This window comes from Aegilops tauschii, chromosome 3 (genome assembly GCF_002575655.3).
Source record: "Aegilops tauschii subsp. strangulata cultivar AL8/78 chromosome 3, Aet v6.0, whole genome shotgun sequence".
Taxonomy (NCBI): domain Eukaryota; kingdom Viridiplantae; phylum Streptophyta; class Magnoliopsida; order Poales; family Poaceae; genus Aegilops; species Aegilops tauschii.
In genome coordinates, this window is record NC_053037.3 from 380,138,717 (window position 1) to 380,158,889 (window position 20,173).

The 20,173-nt window shown below is 43.7% G+C and overlaps 3 protein-coding genes, 1 non-coding gene and 1 pseudogene across 4 annotated transcripts; 3 read left to right on the forward strand and 2 right to left on the reverse strand.

Moving 5' to 3' along the window:
• The first annotated feature begins 369 nt into the window (after positions 1-369).
• Positions 370-1,086, forward strand: LOC109760502 (uncharacterized). The gene has a single exon (XM_020319309.4). The coding sequence runs from the start codon at positions 438-440 to the stop codon at positions 852-854; it is 417 nt and encodes a 138-aa protein (XP_020174898.1). The 5' UTR covers positions 370-437; the 3' UTR covers positions 855-1,086.
• Positions 1,087-2,423: 1,337 nt separating this feature from the next.
• LOC109760501 (uncharacterized) lies at positions 2,424-6,672 on the reverse strand. Its single transcript, XM_020319308.4, has 3 exons — positions 5,837-6,672; positions 4,592-5,237; positions 2,424-2,922 (listed from the first exon to the last, which is right to left on the reverse strand). The coding sequence occupies exons 1-3, from the start codon at positions 6,454-6,456 to the stop codon at positions 2,761-2,763; spliced, it is 1,428 nt and encodes a 475-aa protein (XP_020174897.1). The 5' UTR covers positions 6,457-6,672; the 3' UTR covers positions 2,424-2,760.
• A 377-nt stretch (positions 6,673-7,049) lies between these two features.
• LOC109760499 (beclin-1-like protein) lies at positions 7,050-14,204 on the forward strand. Its single transcript, XM_020319307.4, has 10 exons — positions 7,050-7,353; positions 8,025-8,383; positions 9,067-9,237; positions 10,136-10,260; positions 10,768-10,816; positions 11,730-11,888; positions 12,623-12,705; positions 12,874-12,945; positions 13,305-13,454; positions 13,713-14,204. The coding sequence occupies exons 1-10, from the start codon at positions 7,197-7,199 to the stop codon at positions 13,900-13,902; spliced, it is 1,515 nt and encodes a 504-aa protein (XP_020174896.1). The 5' UTR covers positions 7,050-7,196; the 3' UTR covers positions 13,903-14,204.
• Positions 14,205-15,419: 1,215 nt separating this feature from the next.
• TRNAG-GCC (transfer RNA glycine (anticodon GCC)) lies at positions 15,420-15,490 on the reverse strand. Its single transcript has one exon. It is a non-coding gene; the product is annotated as a tRNA-Gly (tRNA).
• A 459-nt stretch (positions 15,491-15,949) lies between these two features.
• Positions 15,950-19,255, forward strand: LOC109760498 (wax ester synthase/diacylglycerol acyltransferase 11-like; annotated as a pseudogene).
• The last annotated feature ends 918 nt before the right edge of the window (positions 19,256-20,173 follow it).

The window sequence follows — 20,173 nt, forward strand, 5'->3', positions numbered from 1 at the left end:
AGCTAGCATTGTAATATCTGATTGTAATCACCCAGTTTGATTAATGAAAGCTCTTTTCCCTAAAAAAAAAGGACGAATGTATTGGGTGTCACTATTGACACCCAAAGTCTCATGGAAAGGAAACAAGAGGATCGTATCAGTTCACGCCCAGAGGAAGCTCCGGAAGGAGCCCGCTCGCGTGCTGCGTGCGTCCACCGCGGGGGCCCTTCCCCGGTCTACACGCTCCACTCTCCAGTCAGTCCACCGCACGCGCACGTCATTTTTACGCCCTTTGAACGAGTCCTCCTCCTTCACTAGCTCTTCGCCACGCACGCGCTGCACGCTATAAATCGCCGCGCGCGCAAGGCACCGCGCATCCTATCACTCGAGCAAACCAACCGGCGGTCACTCCGCGCGCTGCTACGTACTGTACATACGTTCACGGAGCTAGCGTACACATGGGCAACGCCGTGCCGCGCAGCATGCGCCACGAGGCCACGCCCAAAGCCACGGCGGCCGGGGACTCGCGCTCCGGGGCGACGCCGGCCGTACCATCGGGACGTGTGTTCTCGGCGGCACGCAGGCATGGCGGGAAGGTAGCGCGGGCCGCCGGGGGTCGACGCGGGGCCGAGGATCAGCAGGTGGGAGGCGGCGGCCACGGATCCACCGTGGTGATGACGGTGAAGGTGGTGGTGACGAGGAAGGAAGCGGAGAAGCTGATCGCGCGGCTGGAGGAGCAGAGCGCGAGGGAGCGCAAGGCGAGGATCGCCGAGCTCACGGGCCAGCTCAGGGCGGGGGACGGCGGCGGCGGGAGGAGCCCGGCAACGTGCGGGGCGGTGCGGAAGCCGAGGCTCGCCGCGATACAGGAGAGCTAGCTCCGCGTATATGCATGTCGACCTAGTCCTCCGCAGTAGCCACTGGTGGATGTGTCCGTAGTTTACGAGTTTTAGTACGTAGACAGTGCCTTAACCGCTGGTCACTCGCCACTTGCCCATGTACTTTGTTCAGGTAACGTAGTTGCAAGAGGTGGCACGCATGGCAAGTACCAAATACTATGAGTGATGATTGAAAAAATATGAATGATGACTGAAAAAATACTCCATAAGCTACGACCCCGGCCCCTTTCATGCAAGTTGTCGACGTATAATGTGCTGCCTAGTCTTTTTCATCAAATGGGTCTTTTGGTTGCATTGGCTAGAGCATGCACTTCTACACAAGTAAACAAAAGGGTACAAGTATGACAGACAAATCAAAACACAAACACGATCAATTCAAGCCCATATCGCCCCGTTAGCTTCGCCCCAAAGCTCGCACCATCGCGATAAGAACGCCCATGCATTCTCGGCCGTGCGGCGGCCGCCTTTGTAACAGGAAGAGGGCAAGCAGGCGACCCGGTCACCCAGCCACTGAGCTAGTGCCACCCGAGCGGAAGGAAAGCAACACGGCGACCCGAATGCGGCCAATTCTGCAGCGGCGATGTGGTCGCCGCGCCACTCGCGGCATGTCCGTGCATCGTTCGGTCCAGAGGCATGGCGCGCCGTGACGGCACGGTGCACGCGTCACCGTCCGGTGCAGTGCACCACGATCTGTGGAATCGAGCGCCGCCCGGCGGTCGCACGCGATCTTCCCGCATTTTTCTCCCTTCGCTTTAACCTCCACCAATCGGCGATGCAAGCGACTTTTACCTCTGAAATTTCCACCACACGCCTGAACTTGGTCACGTAGAATGATTGTGTTCTGGACTTCCGAGTGATCCAATGGCGGGATTCCGTGAATGCCAGAGGTTGAGGGGCCTTTGGCCACTTGATAAAATTCTGTCACCACCGGACCTGAGTGAAGAGATTCTTGCCTCCATGACCTGAAGCCGCTATCGGACCGTCGCCGTTGCAGACCGGCTCAAAGTTATCGTGCTCGAGTTAAGAAGGCAACGTGAGGCCTATCCGAGACCGTTTCGAATCGAACATGGTAAAGAGAGAAAGCAAAAGCGCAACCGAGACATGGGCACATGACCGCTGCCCACGTCTTGATGAGTAACCATAGGAGCAGTTCACTTGATTTCGTCTAGGAGAAATTTAGAACAGCGACTGCCAAGCAAAATCTTGTGCCAAGTCTACGACGTATTCATCAAATCAAAGTCTATAAGTAAATAGAGGTTGTTGCAATGCCCATTAACATATATACATGTAAAAAGCTCAGCCGTTTTCGTTCTACTATGCTACTTGTACCGATAAATATTTTACAACTATGCAATAATCAAATATAATAAATCAAAAGTATTTTTAGTTTCAGTTCTCATATTATTGATTCAAATATTCATGTTTCATACAAATATAATATAAATCGATGAAGTATATTGCAACCAAAATCACACAGCAATGCATGGTGTATCATCTCATTGCGTCTACAGGAGCCAACATTAGAACAGTGAAAATCACAACAATAGATAGGTTCAACTCCATGGAAGCGGCAGCTCATCTTGTATTATGTCTTTGCAGAGATTAAGTTCTGATAATCTGATGATGGCGTCAGAGATTACAAGAAAAATAAGCCTCACAATATGTTAATGTACAAACTTAGCACTTGAGGCCGAGGCACCTCCAGCGATAATAAAATGAAAAATCAAGCAGCAGCAAGGAACGACATACTACATACAGAGATCTCGTTAATTTCCAATGCCAAGCGAAAGATTTCTTATCACATTACAACAAGTACAGTATTCCAGATGAACTTGACATTCGTAATTGTTTTCTTGGGATAGTAATCGTTATTTGCTACTATATCTCACTTCCCTCCAGAGTTGGGTTTCGCAAGCAGCTTCTTTGGTAGTTTATCCAGTGGGGTTGTTTTCAGAAGGAACAGTCTGGCCGCGCGCTCTTTTAAAGTGCCACCACATTTTAGTCCATGAGTCTGGAGCTCCAGCTTTAGCTTCTCCATGCCAAGTGCCTGGATGACAACAGAGTTTATGAGCAACATGATATGTCAGAGATACTCAAACTTCAGAACATATAATGAGTGTAACATGATATGTCAGAGATACTTAAAACTTCAAAACATATAATGAGTGCAACATGATATGTCAGAGATACTTCAAACTTCAAAACATATAATGAGTTCTACAGCGAAGTGTGTAAAAACAATCAAAGATCTAGACAAAAATGAGATTGAACAGAAGATGGCAAATAGATTTTACATACTCCCTCTGTTCCAAATTATTTGAATTTCTAGTTTTGTCTTAACTCAAACTTCTCTATATTTGACCAAGTCTATAGAAAAATGCGCTAAGATGTGCAACATCAATCAAACATATAAAGGAAATGTATTTTATGATGAATTTAATGAAAAACTAATTTGGTGCTGTTGAGATGTTGGTATATTTTTTCTATAGACTTAATCAATCTTAAAGAAGTTTGACTTAGGACAAGCTAGAACTTAAGGAAATTTGGAACAAAGGGCGTACTGAACATAAGGAGGCCATTAGAACAAAAAGCTCAGACCAAAGTAGTCTGGAGCTGGATGTCTTGTCATGAACCACAGTTCATAACTTGTTAAATGATGAGGGCAGGGGTGGCCCACAGCATGAAGGATACGAGAACAAGATACTAGAATAGGGAGAAATAGACTATAGATGAGAGAGAAGAATTTTGATGATAGAAAGACTGATTATTTCTTAGTTCTTCATCTCCTAAGCTATGCAAAACGCAGACTATACTATAGAGATGATTCAACTTGTCACCTAAGACTTCCAAACATAGATAGGGGAGAAGAATTTTGATGGTAGAAAGACATATTATTGCTTGAAGTTGTAAGTTATGCAATGCATAGACAATAGAGATGACCCAACTTGTCACCAAAGACTCCCAGGGATTAAAATCCAATCTAAAGAGAAGTAAAACTATTCTGATCATTTGTTAGAATTGCCAGGTCAAAATTTCTAGTACTCCCTCCGATCCATATTAATTGTCGCTGGTTTAGTACAACTTTGTAAACCAGCAACAATTAATATGGATCGGAGGGAGTAAGAAAATTTTCTAGTCAAACAAATACATCAATACTGGCGTAGACAAGAGGGAGGCGGCAACTCCTGCTGTCCTAAGGGCCCATAACTACAGTACACCGGCTATAGTACCTCGATGATTATAAGTCAGCTGTTATCACAGGTTGAGTCCACTGAACGACAATGGAAGTTCTACACGAGCTAATTATGCAGGTGGAGTACAAATAATATATATGAGCTTCTGCACCAGCTGATTCTATGCATACAAAATTTCACAATTCCCATCAGCACCTCATGTAAAGATAAATTGGGCATAGAATAGGATGAGCTAGTGTTTCGGAGGGTAACATTAAACTTGTTAAGTATCAGAAAACTAACTATTGTGACTAGAACCATGAATGCTATTTAGATGGGCTGAAAGTAATTTGATCTTTAAAACTCTGGTTTAAGTAACTTGTGCTGTCATTGTGATAGTATGACATGTGTGTACAAATTATGCTTTTATTTATGACAAAATCACTACTACTCCTACCTATCACTATCAACATGTCTGGCACAGTGTTATTATGTAACTGTGGTGATAAATATGTACCCGGAGGGGTTAAAAACACAACATACCTCCAATTCTGCTGCTGAACTGAATGTTGCCAGGTCCACAGGCTCCTCTGAAAGAAGTGGCTTGTTATTTACATCAGCAGATTCTTCTACTGGAGGCACCACAGGGTCATTAAGGAGTGATGATGTAGCTGAACCGGTGTTATCCACATCTGTTTTATCATCTGATTTCAGAACTTCTTCTGAAAGAGCACTCTTACCATTCTCAGAAGTTCCATTTTCAGAAGTGTTCTCAGGAGCATCTGATTTCAGAACTTGTTCTGAAAGAGCACTCTTACCATTCTCAGAAGTTCCATTTGCAGAAGTGTTCTCAGGAGCAGGCTGAACTGCCATTCCCCCCTCACACTCCAAACTACCCCCCGACTCAAAATCACATCCTGATCTAATCTTTACTTCCATGGATTCCTGAAGAGCATTTCCATTTTTCTCTGAATCACTGCTCTGGGACTTCTCACCTGAGGACTCTCCTTCTGAATGTGACCCAGAAACTGAAGCCAGATCAACCTTCTCCTCCTCACTTTTGTCAGATTCATTTGAGTAATTCCCATGATCAAGAGCTATGGGTTTTGCATCTGCACCCTCATTATCATCCACATCACTGTCACTGTCACTGTCACTCTCATCATCTGCTACTTTCTTCTTGCCCATCCTAAAACAAGTTCATTCAATCAGGCAGTTAGCACCGTAATAGAATAACACATACAGTCCAGCTCTTCAGTATAACATGCTTGATTATATTAGCTAACTGAAAACAAGATGCACATTTGCAACAGAGAAACCTTTATAGCCTCTCATCCCTCGACTGACTGAAATTAGCCACTTACGAGAGCAACTACTATATACATTTCAGCACAAATAGAACATAAAATTATAATACACCACCAATAAATCATGTTTGTCACATAAAATCGAATACAGAGCAATACCGTATTTGTGGTTACGATTTAAGCTAAAAAAACTATTAGACAGGATCTCAAGCATGTAAAAAGCACAGTCCAGACTTATCCTTGGCATCCATACTCAATTGTACAGACAAGCTACTGATTATATTAACTTGGCAAACTTCTCAACAAAATGAAACACTAAAATTCCAGAGGAAAACAAATACATTTATGAAATAAGCTACTAATTCACATAATGAACTATGGTTGAAACAATATGCACCAGTTTTTAACAAATTTATGGCAATATAATTGGTTTACAGTCGGGTATACACCAAAACAGAAAAGTTGTTGTTTTAGCACTCACCAAATTTTAAGCTTCTTTGCATCACGTGGCTTGGGGACAGCCTTCCTCTTCCCAAGGGAGGCACGGACCGACTCCTCCACGGCATTGACGCAGCTCTCGGCATCCTTGCGGTACTTCTCAAGGTACTTGTCGACCTCGGCAGCTCGGGCGCCGCCGCGGCCTGACTCTTTGGCCTTCTTCTTGAGGAAGTCCTCGGCAAGCTTCTCGAGCTGGCGATCCGCGGCCTCGGCCCTCCACTCCTCGAGGCGGCGCTCGGCGTTGACGTGGCGGAGCCGGCGGCCGTTTATGTCGCGGCAGGCGTCGAAGTTGCTGGTCTTCTTCTGGCCGGCCTTGGAGGCGGCCCCACGGAGGAGGGAGCCGAACCCGCCCTTGCCGCCGCGGAGGCGTAGGAGCGCGGACGCGGAGGGGAATTGCCCGTCGGGGAAGGACGCGAGGACGGAGGAAGGCGAGACGTCGAGGCGGCCGGTGACGAGGCGGAGGGAGGCGGCGGGGACGCGGGAGAGCGCGGACACGGCGTCGAGGAGCGCCGCGCCGGAGACGGTGGGCGTCGGGAACCGGAGGCAGTGGGTGCGGCCGTCGAGGAGCCGCACCAGGATCTGGTACCGGGAGGCCTCGGCCATGGCGCGCGGTAGACGGTGGTGGTCGGCGAAACCCTAGCGTCCTACCTCTGGCCTCTGGCGGAGGTCGTTGAAGGGAAGGGTAAAAGAGAGAGAGAACGAGGGGGCTAGACCTTTGACTATGAAGCGCCTAGGATCAGCCTACACCGTCCGATCTCGCGTCCGGGAGCCTATCCGTCCGTCCGCGTGCCTCCCCGATTATTCCACACGTCGGTCTGCCCACAAGCAAAGGAATTGGCCGACGCGGAGACCTCCAAGCCCAGATCCCCTTACCCTCCGACGCCGCCACCGCCACCGCCAGCTGGCCTCCATCGCCTCTCCCTTCTCCGCCTTGTCTCTGCTCCTCTCCGCTCCGAGGCCGCTGCCACCCGCCGCCGTTCTCGGCCTACTTCCCCGGCCTGTCCCCGTAGACCAGCACAAACCACGGCGTCGAGAGAAGACACCGCTCCACACCGACCGACAGGTGGGTCCAACACGTGGTGTGGGCGCCCCACGTCAGGGTGACTTCCGAACTCATTTCTGCGTGCGGTTGAAGTCACCCGATTCTGTCCGCGACTCCTCCCGTCCCTCCCTCCTGGTGTGGAGTCCAGGTCGGACTCACCGCGCCTCCGATTCGATCCCCCCACGCCGGGGTTCAGCAGGAATCCTAAGCTTGGAAGGGCGGAGGAATCCTGCACACACATAGCTCCGGAATCCCGCAAGCGCGAGAACGCCCGGAGCTAAACCCGAGTTACTGCTGCGACATGAAGCCCAAGGTTGCCGCAGCCGCTGCCGGCGGCGAGAAGGGCCGGGGAGTGGACCCGTCGCTGCCGCGGTTCAAGTGCCAGGAATGCCACCGGGCGCTCGTCGTCGTCGGCGTGGAGTCATTCCCCGATAGGTTGCCCGCTCACGCCAACTCCGGTACCCTTTTGCTCCCGTTGGATTCGTTCCCCTTTCCTTTTATGAGCCTGTAGCGATTGCATAGCTTTTAATCTGGCGCTGCTTTGCGGTAACAATCGATGGAGTGCTGGCTCTATGCGAGCGAAGAATTCGGCGTAACTGAATTATGTGTGACAAGTGCAGTTCTCTCTAGCAAAAAAAGGGTATTGCTGTGTCATATAGGTTCTCATGGAATTGTTGGTAGCTGTTCCTGGAGAACGGTAGTTTTTGACTTGTTTGCACTCGATATTAGACGAGAAATATAACTCTGCTACGTGTAAAAGGAATATTGTTGCATTCATAAAAATTAAACCAGCGAATGCTTGCACGTGTAAAAGAAAATATTCATATAGTGGTGATTTAAGGTGAAAAGAAGTACTAGCTACCTTTCTTCTTTATTTACATTTCATGATGCTACCTGCTGGAATTGCTTATATATAATTGCTAGTCAGATAAAAAACTAAGCTGTTTCGTTAATATTAGCATAAGATAAGGTTTGGCATTTGCTTTGCTTGTTTTTCTGTAAACTGATGCATCGGCTCTTTCAAGCAGTTGAAGTTAATATTTTTTTGTGCACACTACTAAGTAAGTTTCTCGAAGATTCTATTTTGCGGTAGTAATGGTTCTTACTTCTTATGCCATTAATGGACCAGGTATACATGCATCCTCTGTTCAGGGCAGCATTATGGGGGCGAGCAGGATGGACAGTTCTTACGTTGTGTTGTCCAAGCAGAACAGATCTCAAGGCCCCGGGATTCCCCCACGGCCACCTAGTGCAGCAGCCCGGCATGTTGAGCCTAACCAATCAACAAGAGCAATAGAGGGGTCATATATAATGCTTCCACCTGCCGCTGCTTCCATATACAAGACATCTACCTCCGAAGGAGGTGGCGCGCATCTGTCGCCTCCAAATGTTAACTCTACTAGCCCTTCACCAGGCAACAATTCTGGATTTCACTCTAGTGTGACTGTCTTAAAGCGGGCATTTGAGATTGCTAGTTCACAAACTCAGGTAAATAAGTTGCTTGAAACGTTTCCATATTGGGCCTCTTTCATTCAAAGGATTTTCATAGGATTCTTGGAGGATTAAAATTATTATGGATATTTTCCTGTGTGGGTTGTTTGATTTGTAGAACTGAATCCTATTGGAACTTTTCTTATGGATTCCTTTGCACTGTATTTCAAAGAATTTTCATCCACTCAAGTCTCTTGGAAAGAATCCTTTGTTTTTTTTCCTGTAGTGCGATCAGACAAACTATAGAACAAATTCAATCTTATAGGATTAGAGTGGACATGGCATTGCAATTCTGTGTTTTTCCTATTCCTGTTTCTTTTTAAATCCTGCGGATTAAAGAGACTCTGGGTATTTATAGTGTGTCACTGTGGCGTTCATGTATATGCAGCTCTTACCATTCCATGCTATGCAGTCAACTTGCTTTTGTATTTACTAATGCGGGTATTTTGAGATTGCTGCTTGACAAACTCAGTTGCAATAAGTTGCTTTAAAATAGTTTAAAATATCTCTATACTGACCACATGCATGCATATGCATTTGCTTCCTTTTCATCAGATTTGCATTGTTTTTGCTGCTGCATGTTGTGTACATTGCATCACTACACTAATCAGTGTCTTGGTTTTTAGGAAGAAAGAAAAAAAGCAGTGCTAACACATGTGTGAATATGAAATGCATTGCAGGTTGAGCAGCCACTCTGTCTGGAATGCATGAGGGTGCTTTCTGATAAGATGGACAAGGAGATTGAGGATGTAAATACTGACATCAAAGCTTATGATGCATGTCTTCAACGTTTGGAGCAGGAATCCTACAACATCCTTAGCGAAACTGATTTCCTCAAGGAGAAAGAGAAGGTGTTGATCTCTATTCAATAATAACATATACATGTTAGATGGTAATGAATGAGGTCACAAGATGCAGGGTTTATTGTGTAGTTGTTATCCTAGATGCATGCCTTTATCCTACAGACCTACATGCAAGAGATTCTTAATTCTAAGAGCTGTGAACTCCAGTTTCATGCTACTTGCTCCTGTCATATCAAATAGCAATAGATGAAATTGTATACCAGTCTCGTGAAAAAAGAAAACACATTTTTCTTATGATTCATGTGTATAATATTGCTTGAGCAGCTACCTAAGATAACAGAAATTACATGAAATAGTATTATTAGCTCGATTTTGGGTTTACTTTTGTATGAGTTATGTAATTGACCTTGTATTGTACTCCATCCGTATCAAAATATAAGACGCCTTTTGACACTATGATAGTGTCAAAAAATGTCTTATGTTTTGATACAGAGGGAGTACTTTCCAAACACAGCTAATTACAACATGGAGAAGTAGGAAACAATTTATGCTTGCTATGCTGAATTGATGTCTACTTTTCTGTACATAGACTTAAATCCTATCTAGTTAAGAGAAGTGCTTAGCTTGGGACAAGAAGATACTGGAAGACTAAGGAATATTTTTATTAATAGATCAAAGTAGGCACTGCAACAGTACCTTCAATAAAAATGTATTCATTTTCAATTCTACAGTGTAATAAATTATCTATATAAAGATATATTGAAGTGTATCCATTCATGATTTTGGCCAGTGTACTGTAGAAGATACTCCTTATGTGTTAAAAACTTCAAATTTTAATCGACACTTTTTATTTTCCTAACTGGCAACATTCATTAGTTTCTTGTAAGATATTTTCAGGTAACACTTTACAAATTCTATTTTGCATCTGTGTATTTTGCCATTTCAGATAGAGGAAGAAGAAAAGAAACTAAAAGCTGCTATTGAAGAAGCAGAAAAGCAATATTCAGAAGTTAGCTCTGAGATGAAGGATCTTGAAACAAAGTCTAAACAATTTGAAGAATTAGAAGAGCGGTTGGTGTTTTCTTCACTATGCCACTGTTCAGGCATCATATTTTTAGTCTTACAACTTTTTGTAGAAGGATAGATTCTCAAATTAATTTCCGTTTACTTTCGGGTGTGAGGATGTATACTTGGCACTAGAGGCGATACACCTGATCATTTTTTCTACAGCATGACATTGTTCTAGAGTATAGTAACTGTGATACGGTCACAGTAAAAAAGCATTAAGATTAGTGAAGGCATAAGGACAGCGTTATAATGTTTCTAGTATAGTAACCACTCCTCATTTCAAAATGTGGCTGTTCGAAATTAAATTGATTTTGTTCTATTAGGTAGTATACTGTTAACTGAAAGTAGTTTTCTATATGGTTGGCACCGAAAGATACCACTAGTGGAGCACAGGCATGGTATTGCTTTTCCAATTAAACAGTGGTTTTGGGCCATCTGATTATTTTCGGTTGGCTTATGTTAAGCTCAACTACTTTGTAAACAAAACTAATGTGTCATACTTGTATTCAGGTATTGGCATGAATTCAACAGCTTCCAGTTTCAGCTGACATCTCACCAGGTATATGCCTATTACAGGCCACACATTGTCATATTAAGAATATACTTAGGACCCCGATAAATCCCGAACGATCGGATTTTAAGCATGTCATCTGAACATTTTTTCATGGTAACTTTAGTTGACGCGAGGTGGCAACTTTAGTTGTTAAAACATGGGAACTTTGTCCCAGTTCGTGTTTTTGCCAGAAAATTGCCATGTTTGCCAGAACTAAAGATGCCATGAAAAACGTTCGAATTGCCATGCTTAAAATCCGAACGTTCGGGATTTATCATTTCGTATACTTACTGTTTTGTCATATTCTGAGATCTACTCCCTCTGATCACTATTATAAGATGTTCTAACTTTTTTATAAATCGGATGTATGTAGACATGTTTTAGTGTGCTTGCTCACTCATTTCAGTCCGTATGTTCCATATTGAAATATCCAAAACATCTTATAATAGTGAACGGAGGGAGTACATTCTGGTTGGCACCACAATTAACAGCATTTTTCAACTGATGTTTCAAATCAGCCATGCATCTTATTCCAGATCAGTGAACAGTTATGTAGTCTATTTTATGCTCCTGTATTTTGTTGGCATAACTAAAAATATTTTGAAAAGCCGATATATAAAAAATCCAAATGACACTAGCACCAGTGCCGTTTTTATTGGGAAGACAACAGTGAGCACACGTGTTAAGACGAAACCTCGAAAGCAGGTGGGCTGGGCATGCACCCACCCTCTAGTCACTGAGCAAGCCAATATGGTCTACTACACTGAGTCAGCATTGTTATGTTTTGTATGCTTTCTTTTAAAGCATCACGATTTGTCTTCTCAAAATGCATTTTCTTAATGTCTTGAGCTGCTTGTTAGCATTTTCTCTTGATGCTCCAAGTTATGGCTGAAAATATATTGCGTACTCCACTTTTCAGGAAGAAAGAGATGCGGTTTTGGCCAAGATAGAAGTTTCACAGGTCCACCTGGAACTGTTAAAGCGCACAAATGTTCTCAATGATGCATTCTATATTTCGCACGATGGAGTGATTGGAACAATAAACAATTTCCGTCTCGGTCGTCTGCCTAATGTACAGGTAACTATACAAGCTATAATCTGTGCTGCGCATTGCTACTGCTACTTGTTTCAATTATGACATCTATGTGTTTGAAGGATGGCAATCAAGAAATTAGTTAGATACATTTGTATAATTGGTACAAATGTAACATCCATATAGTGTTCGTGGATGAGGGTGATCAACTCTACGCACCTGACACTGGCAATTTTATAGATATTTACAGTGGCTACTAAAATGTTAACTTAAAATGGAGCTGCTGGCTTTTGACACTGCAACTTTGGATAATTATGTTGTACAAGATTATGCTGGACCTGCAGTGCACCGTCGTTGTGTGCACACTGGATTGAACCAAACCATACATTAGATTACTATAAGTTTTCATTCAGATGCATCTGTAGTTCATATATGCCTATTTGTAGTACAGAAAAAGTTCTATGCAGACATTCAGTCAAGGGACGCATCCATTTGTTACTCGCCTAACTGGTAGTGATCCAACGTTTATAATTTCAAAGGTCATTTTGCTTAATAAGGAGGCGGCACTCCTGCAATAGGAATCAGTTTTAGAATAAAGAGAGATGCAGATTCCGAGGGTTTAATTTTATTTTTTTACTGGATATGCAGATCCCTTGTTGATTCATTTCACTGTCCTGCGTGCTTCACTTGTGTTCTGTTGATCTATTCAATCTGTATTTGGAGTACACACATTTTATCTGATGTACTAACGCCACAAACCTCTGTTGCCTTGACCGTAGGTTGAGTGGGATGAGATAAATGCTGCTTGGGGTCAGGCTGCTCTTCTGTTACACACCATGGCTCAGTACTTCCCGAAATTTCAGTATCCTTGACGCACATGCCCTTTTTTATCTTCATCTATTTACTGGTAACAAGTGCCCATTCTTGTATTGCTAAGTTGCTTAAGTGATAAGTTTTAGTAATTCTTACGTACACTAGAATTGTTCCAAGAAGAGATGATTTTGCTGTGAGTTCCTGAGCTTATATGCAGATATCGAATCAAGATTCACCCTATGGGAAGCTACCCAAGAGTAACAGACATCAACAATAATACCTATGAACTGTAAGCATTATCCTGCAAATGTACTCCCTTTTTACCTAGGATGATATATCTTGGTCTCCCTCATGGAATAGAATAATGATGGTTATATTATTGAGCCTGTTCACGTATATGGTAGTAAAATAGCTGGATTGAACATCTTTTGCAGATTTACAGACTTATTTATCATTTACTATTCTAAGGCATTTGTTATGTTGGTCTGTGGGGAGTATATCAAAGTGAAGTTATAAGATCATTGCTATCCTTTCTAGTTGCTGGCAGTGTGCTTCGGGTGTTCGTTTTGTTTTTGTTTTTTTCTCTTGTTGAGCAGTGCATGTTCATCGTGCTTGGGAAGTTAAACAAGATGCATTGTTGATGTTCAGGTTTGGTCCTGTAAATTTATTCTGGAGCACCCGGTTTGACAAAGCCATGACATGGTTTCTCACTTGCCTGCAAGAGTTCTCCGAGTTTGCCATAAGTTTGGATAAAGAGAACAATGTTCCATCTGATAAGTCATTGAAGCTCCCCTACAAGTAAGGATTCTTGCAGCTATATTGGTTCTGGCACTATTTCTGAATTTCATGGCATTTTACTGATGATCTAGGTTTTACTGGCCACATATAAATTTTTATTATATGTGGTCAAGTGATTTCTGTGATTGTATTTTTTTTCTTTGGTTCATACGAAAATTAGTTTGACTACTACCGGATCACTTATGGGGTGAATATAACCATATAAGATTGAAAGATATCTTAAATATGCACCATTAATTTGATCTCTTCATTTCCCAGGATTGATGGTGACAAAGTAGGGAGCTACACAATCTTCTTAAGTTTTAATAAACTGGAGAACTGGACAAAGGCTCTAAAATATATGCTTTGCAACCTGAAGTGGGTTCTCTACTGGTTTATCGGCAATACAAGTTTCGCGCCGCCATCTGCATCTTTGTACTTGGCGCAGTCTCCAAACAAGAAGGGTTGATGTGATGTTTAAATGCAGACGGAATCACTGACCTCAGAAGCTGGATCGTTGATTGTAGCCGCATGTTGACCAATCACAACAATATGAAATTGATGTACATAAATACCAGGCATAGCTAGTTTTCTTGTTGCTTCCAAGTCATCCATGTGTGTACCTGCCCAATGTATATGAATATGGACTGGAGTGAGTTCCATTAATATGTACTCCCTCTGTAAAGAAATAGATCGTTTAGATCAGTATTTATCAGCTTTGCGCTACAAGTGCAGAGAAATTGGAATGACAGCGAATGCAGTTTCAATGTACCTGCGTTGCATCTGACACCTAAATTCATACGTGTATTTCTTTAGAAGTACCTGTAGCTTTATTTATACTCGCTAATATCACAGGTATATAATGTCTTGGATCAAAGATAGGCTTTTCAGTAAAGGGATTGCAATTGAACTGGAGTATCGATACTCGTATATACCTCTATATAGTGTGCGGATAACTTTGAATAACAACCGTTGGATAAAGCCGATCTAACGGTGGAGACGTGGCAAATCCGAGTGTTGTTGACCGTTGGATCTTCTCATTACTTCATTGGATTCTTCCATGTGTACTATCTAGAAGATTCTATGGTTGGCCTAAAGTCATATGGACATTTTGCATAAAATTTAAAGCACGCATCTACTTTATTCTAGACTCTTCCATACGCAGACTCTCCTAGCTTCTTTTTCTATCGAAACTATCATTCATTTTACTTCGTATTCAAATCTATGTACCTTCATAAATCATATTTATCTTTACAGATAGAACATTAGCTTTGAGATAGCCAAAAAAGATACCTAGATAAAACACACTCAATTTCATTTGCCGGCATAACTTGCCAAAAAGGATACCTAGATAAAACACACTCAATTTCATTTGCCGGCATAACTTGCCAAAAAGGATACCTAGATAAAACATGCACAATATATTTTACAGTGACATATCACAGACTCTCCTAGCTTCTTTTTCTATCGAAACTATCATTCATTTTACTTCATATTCAAGTCTATGTACCTTCATAAATCATATTTATCTTTATAGATAGAACATTAGCTTTGAGATAGCCAAAAAAGAGTCTAGAATAAAGTAGAAGTGTGCTTTAAAAATGTCCATATGACTTTAGCCCAACCATAGAATCTTCTAGATAGTACACATGGAAGAATCCAGTGAAGTAATGAGAAGATCCAACGGTCAACAACACTCGGATTTGCCACGTCTCCACCGTTAGATCGGCTTTATCCAATGGTTGTTATTCAAAGTTATTCGCATACTATATAGAGGTATAGATATAGCACATCTATGTTACTCCGCTAAGAAAACTGATATCGCCTCAATTGATATGTTTGGATTTTGATCTATATCATGGGGTAAGAGAAATTGAGGTGGGGGTAGTTTCATGTTGCCACGGGCTGAGCTCCCCCGTTCTTCTGCTCCACTCACTACTTACGGCCCAAAAACACTTCGGATGAGATGCAAAAAGGTGATAAGCATGCACCAGCCGGGAATCGAACCCGGGTCTGTACCGTGGCAGGGTACTATTCTACCACTAGACCACTGGTGCCTTGAAGACGCTTTCACTCGCAGAAACAAATTGTAAGATGGAGACAAGAGTGTACCAAACTTGCAAACAGCGATACAGTGCCCTGCAGAGCTCTTGTGTTTCTCCTGCATTCTGTCAGTTGCATCCGCTCGATCGAGAGTAGATTGTTCACACTACTATAGGGTGCGAAGACAACAGAACGCCTTTTTTTTAATCGATTTTGACAAGTCGTTACTATTAATATGTACTCCTAGCCTCAGCTTGGCAGTGTGACTGCTGCATCTATCCGTCCCAGCTGTGCGCTTCACGGCCTCAACTTGCTGCCGCAAATTAAATTACAGTACATGCCAACTAATCAAGTACTCCGGGCTCCGGCCAATAGTCTGCACGTTCCAGCATCCTAACCCACGCGAGAAGTACGTTTTTTGCTCAGAGCTCACACGAGGCACCGGCGAAGACGCGCGCGTGCGCGCGACATCCATGCACGCGCACTGCTCGGCCTTCCGCCACGGCCGCAGCGTTCCCTCTGCGTCCCGGGCGCGGCTACAAAAAAGGAGCGGGAGATCGCCCCCGCTTCCACAAGAACCAAACGGGACGATATGGATCTCCGCCGTGGCAGCGGGCGCTCGCGGTAGAGACGGGCAGCAGGGGCGAACGGGCGGCGCGGGTGGAGGAGGAGGAGGAGGAGCCGGTGAGCCCGGTGGGGCGGCTGTTCCTAGAGCCGCGCTTCCGCTGTTACATCGTGTGCGTGCTCGGCCTCGGCGCCCCGGTCGACCTGGCCGCGTTGCGGGCTGGGATGGAGGCCACCCTCCTGCGCCACCCGCGCTTCTGCAGCGTAGTACGTTCCTAGTCCCCGCGTCAGGTCCTTTTGATTTTGGGTCGTATGGTGATTTCCTTGGAGTAAATAGCAAAAAACTGCCGCATTACCGGCTAAGGTTACAAAAAAAACTACCATTTTTTTATTTTCTAAAAAACTTCACTATTTTGGTGCGCTATTTCGGAAAACACTAGTTACTGAACTATTATGCCTTAATTTGGTTTATAACATGAAAGGCCCGCTCGTCAGCTCCACGTGGCAAAAAAGGTCAACGTCGTTATCTAAACAGTTAAGTTGACCGTTATAACTGGATGGAGCCCACATGTCAGCTCTTTCTCCTCTTATCTCCCTTCTCTTCTCCACCACCGGCGCCCAGGCCTCTCGTGCTCCCAAGCCGCCCCATGCTCCCTGTCGGGTATTTGATGAAATGTGTATGTTTATAAACTTCGTTCGCATATGAATCCTGTGAAATGTTTTTGATGATCTGTAATGTATATTAACATACATTCGATGTCGTGTCAAAAGGACAACCAAAAACACATGCACACCTTGTATGCCCAACCGGAGTGAGTAGTAGCGAAAGTTTGAAAAGACGGCAATTCAAAAGTTGTCAAGCTTCTCATAGGCATCTAATTCGTGCAGGTGATGGACGAGTTGGAGGAGGGCGCGGGCCCGAAGTGGGTCCGGACCACGGTGGAACTCAACGACCACATCATCGTCCCAAACCTTGACCCCACTGCCATGTTGATCGAGCCGGACAGGACTCTCGAGGACTACTTGTCTTCCCTGTCCACGCTGCCCATGGACCACTCACGTCCCCTCTGGGAGTTTCATGTCTTGGACTTTCCCACCTCTGAGGCCGTTGCGGCCCTTGCTTTCCATGCACACCACTCACTCGGGGATGGCACCTCGCTACTATCCCTTCTCGTTGCATTTGCCGGCTCGTCTAAGGTGCTGCCGACCACCGCCCCACGTCGCATCAGCACAATAAAAGCCTTGTCACCGCGCTCAACTTCATCCGCGGCCACGGGTGCCGTGGCTGTTTTCACTATGTGGATCATGTCTCTGCTTCTTCTTGTGTGGCACACCGTTGTGGATATAGTGTGTTTTGTTGCGACGGATGCGTCCATACCGCGCGACCCACCAACGTTGTTCAAAGGTGCTGATGGCGTCGAGTTTCGGCCCAAGCACTTCGTGAACCGTAGACTGAGCCTCGAGGACATCAAGTATGTCAAGAGCGTCATGTGCTGTGTATGTACGCGATTCCCCGTTTCTTAGCGGAATATTCTGTTTCATCTTTTTTCTCTCAAATTAAAGGACAAACACCCATGGGTTGCAATTTTGCTCCCTACGTACCTTGCAGACTGTCAATGATGTTCTGCTTGGAGTGACTTCTACTGCCTTGTCTCGCTACTATTTCCAGAAAACAGGTGAGCTCAAGTAATTTTAGATGTTTTTTACATAGTTGAGACGGTTGTGTTGTTACTTTATGAAACAGGCATAGCCTTAGTTAACCAATTTTAGGTGAAAGCGACAAAAGGAACGTCAAGGTGCGATCCACTTTTATAGTCAACTTAAGGAAGATGAGTGGCTTACATGTATGCCCCTGCTCAGAATTGTCTATTTGATCAGATTAGCAAGATCGTACACAGAAAACATATGTGTGCAAAATTGGAAAAATAAACATCATCCGAAGCTCAAAAACAAAAACAAAAATCATCCAAGATCCAGAGCACTGACATGAAAATCCAAAATACTCTTAAAAGAATATTTGTTGTCAACCGTGAATATTTTATAGGGGTAAAAGGAGGAACTTACTTTTGATCATGGGGGTTGTTGTTGAGGAGACCACGAAGTGTTTTTGTTTAACATGCATGCATGCACAGCCATTGATTTGTGTCATGCGCAGACACTAGCTTGCATGATGAAATCGGGCAAGGACAACGGCGTGAAGTGGGGAAATCAGCTCGGCTACATGCTACTCCCGTTCCTTATAGAAAAGCACGACGACCCTCTCAAGTATGCCGAGAAGGCAACGAGGGTAGCACACAGGAAGAAGAGCTCCATGAAATCAGTCTTCACGAACTGGAGCGCTTTGGTGATAAAGAAAATCTTCGGTATTAAGGTCCTCGGTCATTTTGATCTTATTTTCATCTTGTCGTTTAAGAGCTCGTTCTATTAATCCCCTCCCAGGAGATTAGTGGGGATTCCCTCTCAATCCCTCACCAAACCGAACAAGCCCTAAAATGGTTAACTTCATCACGTGATAGGTCATACTCCCTCTGTCCCAAAATAATTGTCTCAACTTTATACTAACTTTGGTATAGAGTCGTACTAACATTGAGATACTTATTTTGGGATGGAGGGAGTATCATATATATTCTTGCCATACATACTGCTACTCAATGTTACATCTCTAACTTGGAATCTTGGATCACACTATAAACCTTGGCAATTCAACCTTGTATGCAGGCAACGGCTTCTCTATGCTATGCCTTGTTCAAGAACACCACCATTTTGTTCTCCAACATGGTTGGACCAACTGAGCAGGTAGCTTTGTATGACCACCCCATCCTCTACATTGGCCCAAGCATCTATGGTCAACCACATGTAAGTTCTGAAGAAAACCTCAATTTAATAAACAAAATCTTCTTTGATCAGTGCATTATCTCCGGTTGTTTCATGGGATACAGTTTGTAGTTTTTGCCTGGAAATATGGCACCCTTGATATGCAATTACTCCTAATTATTTCATTTTAATGTGTACCACAGGCACTGACTATTCATTATCAGAGTTACATGAACATTGTGAAGCTAGTCTTAGCAATAGATGAAGCACAGCTTCAAAATGTTGATGACCTTTTAGAGGATTTCATCGAGTCTCTCACGCTAATTAGAGAGGCAGCTTCAGGAAAACCACGTGTTGCAGAAGAGTGCTCCCAGGAAGAACATAGACATGGAGAGACATGAGTGCATGACTACATAAAATATCCAAAGGTCACCTTGTATTATTAATAACAACAATGTTTAGGGACTTGATAATCTCAGGAGTGTTGCACATGTTACATAAGAAGACGTGATAAGTTGGAGTGGGGTTGACCAATCATGCAATGCACACACACAAGCAAAGTAATTTGTTGATAATATAAATGGAAGTCATCGGTTGATATTTAAGCCTGGCATCATCCTTCCACTAATTTGCTTAAAACATTCCAACATTTTGATAACAATTGTTGATTAGTTCGCATAAGCAAAAACTACAGTGCAACCAATAAGGTATGCAAAAAGGTAAACTCTTTGTTTCAAAATGTGATAAGCTCACACTTTTTAGTGTTTATCCTTGGCCAACAAGACACTCACGATTTCTCATTTGTTGCACCGCCATATTCCTTCAAATGGGAACTTCTTCTTTTGACGGACAGAAGAATACACAGAGCACCTGTTTTTGTTCTTCCAATTTGCGAGAAAAGTTTGGCATGAGGTAAAACAGAGGTATCATTTCCACTTGTGTCGCAAGAGTTTTGTTAACATCAAGCAGTGGGTCATCGATTTTTTGCAGAGGGATGCACCCATTGAAGCAACTGCTTTGGTGGTTACTATTTCGCACATATGGGAGGCGAGAAATTGTTGGGAAATGTTGCATGGAAAACAAAAAAAATCTACGCACACGCAAGATCTATCCATGGAGATGCATAGCTACGAGAGGGGGAGAACATCTACATACCCTTGTAGACCGCTAAGAGGAAGTGTTTATCAACGCGTTTGATGTAGTCGTACTCCTTCATAATCCCTGATCAAGCACTGAACGTATGGCACTCCGCGTTCAGCACACGTTCAGCTCGATGACGTCCTCGCCTTCTTGATCCAGCAAGAGGGGCGAAGTAGTAG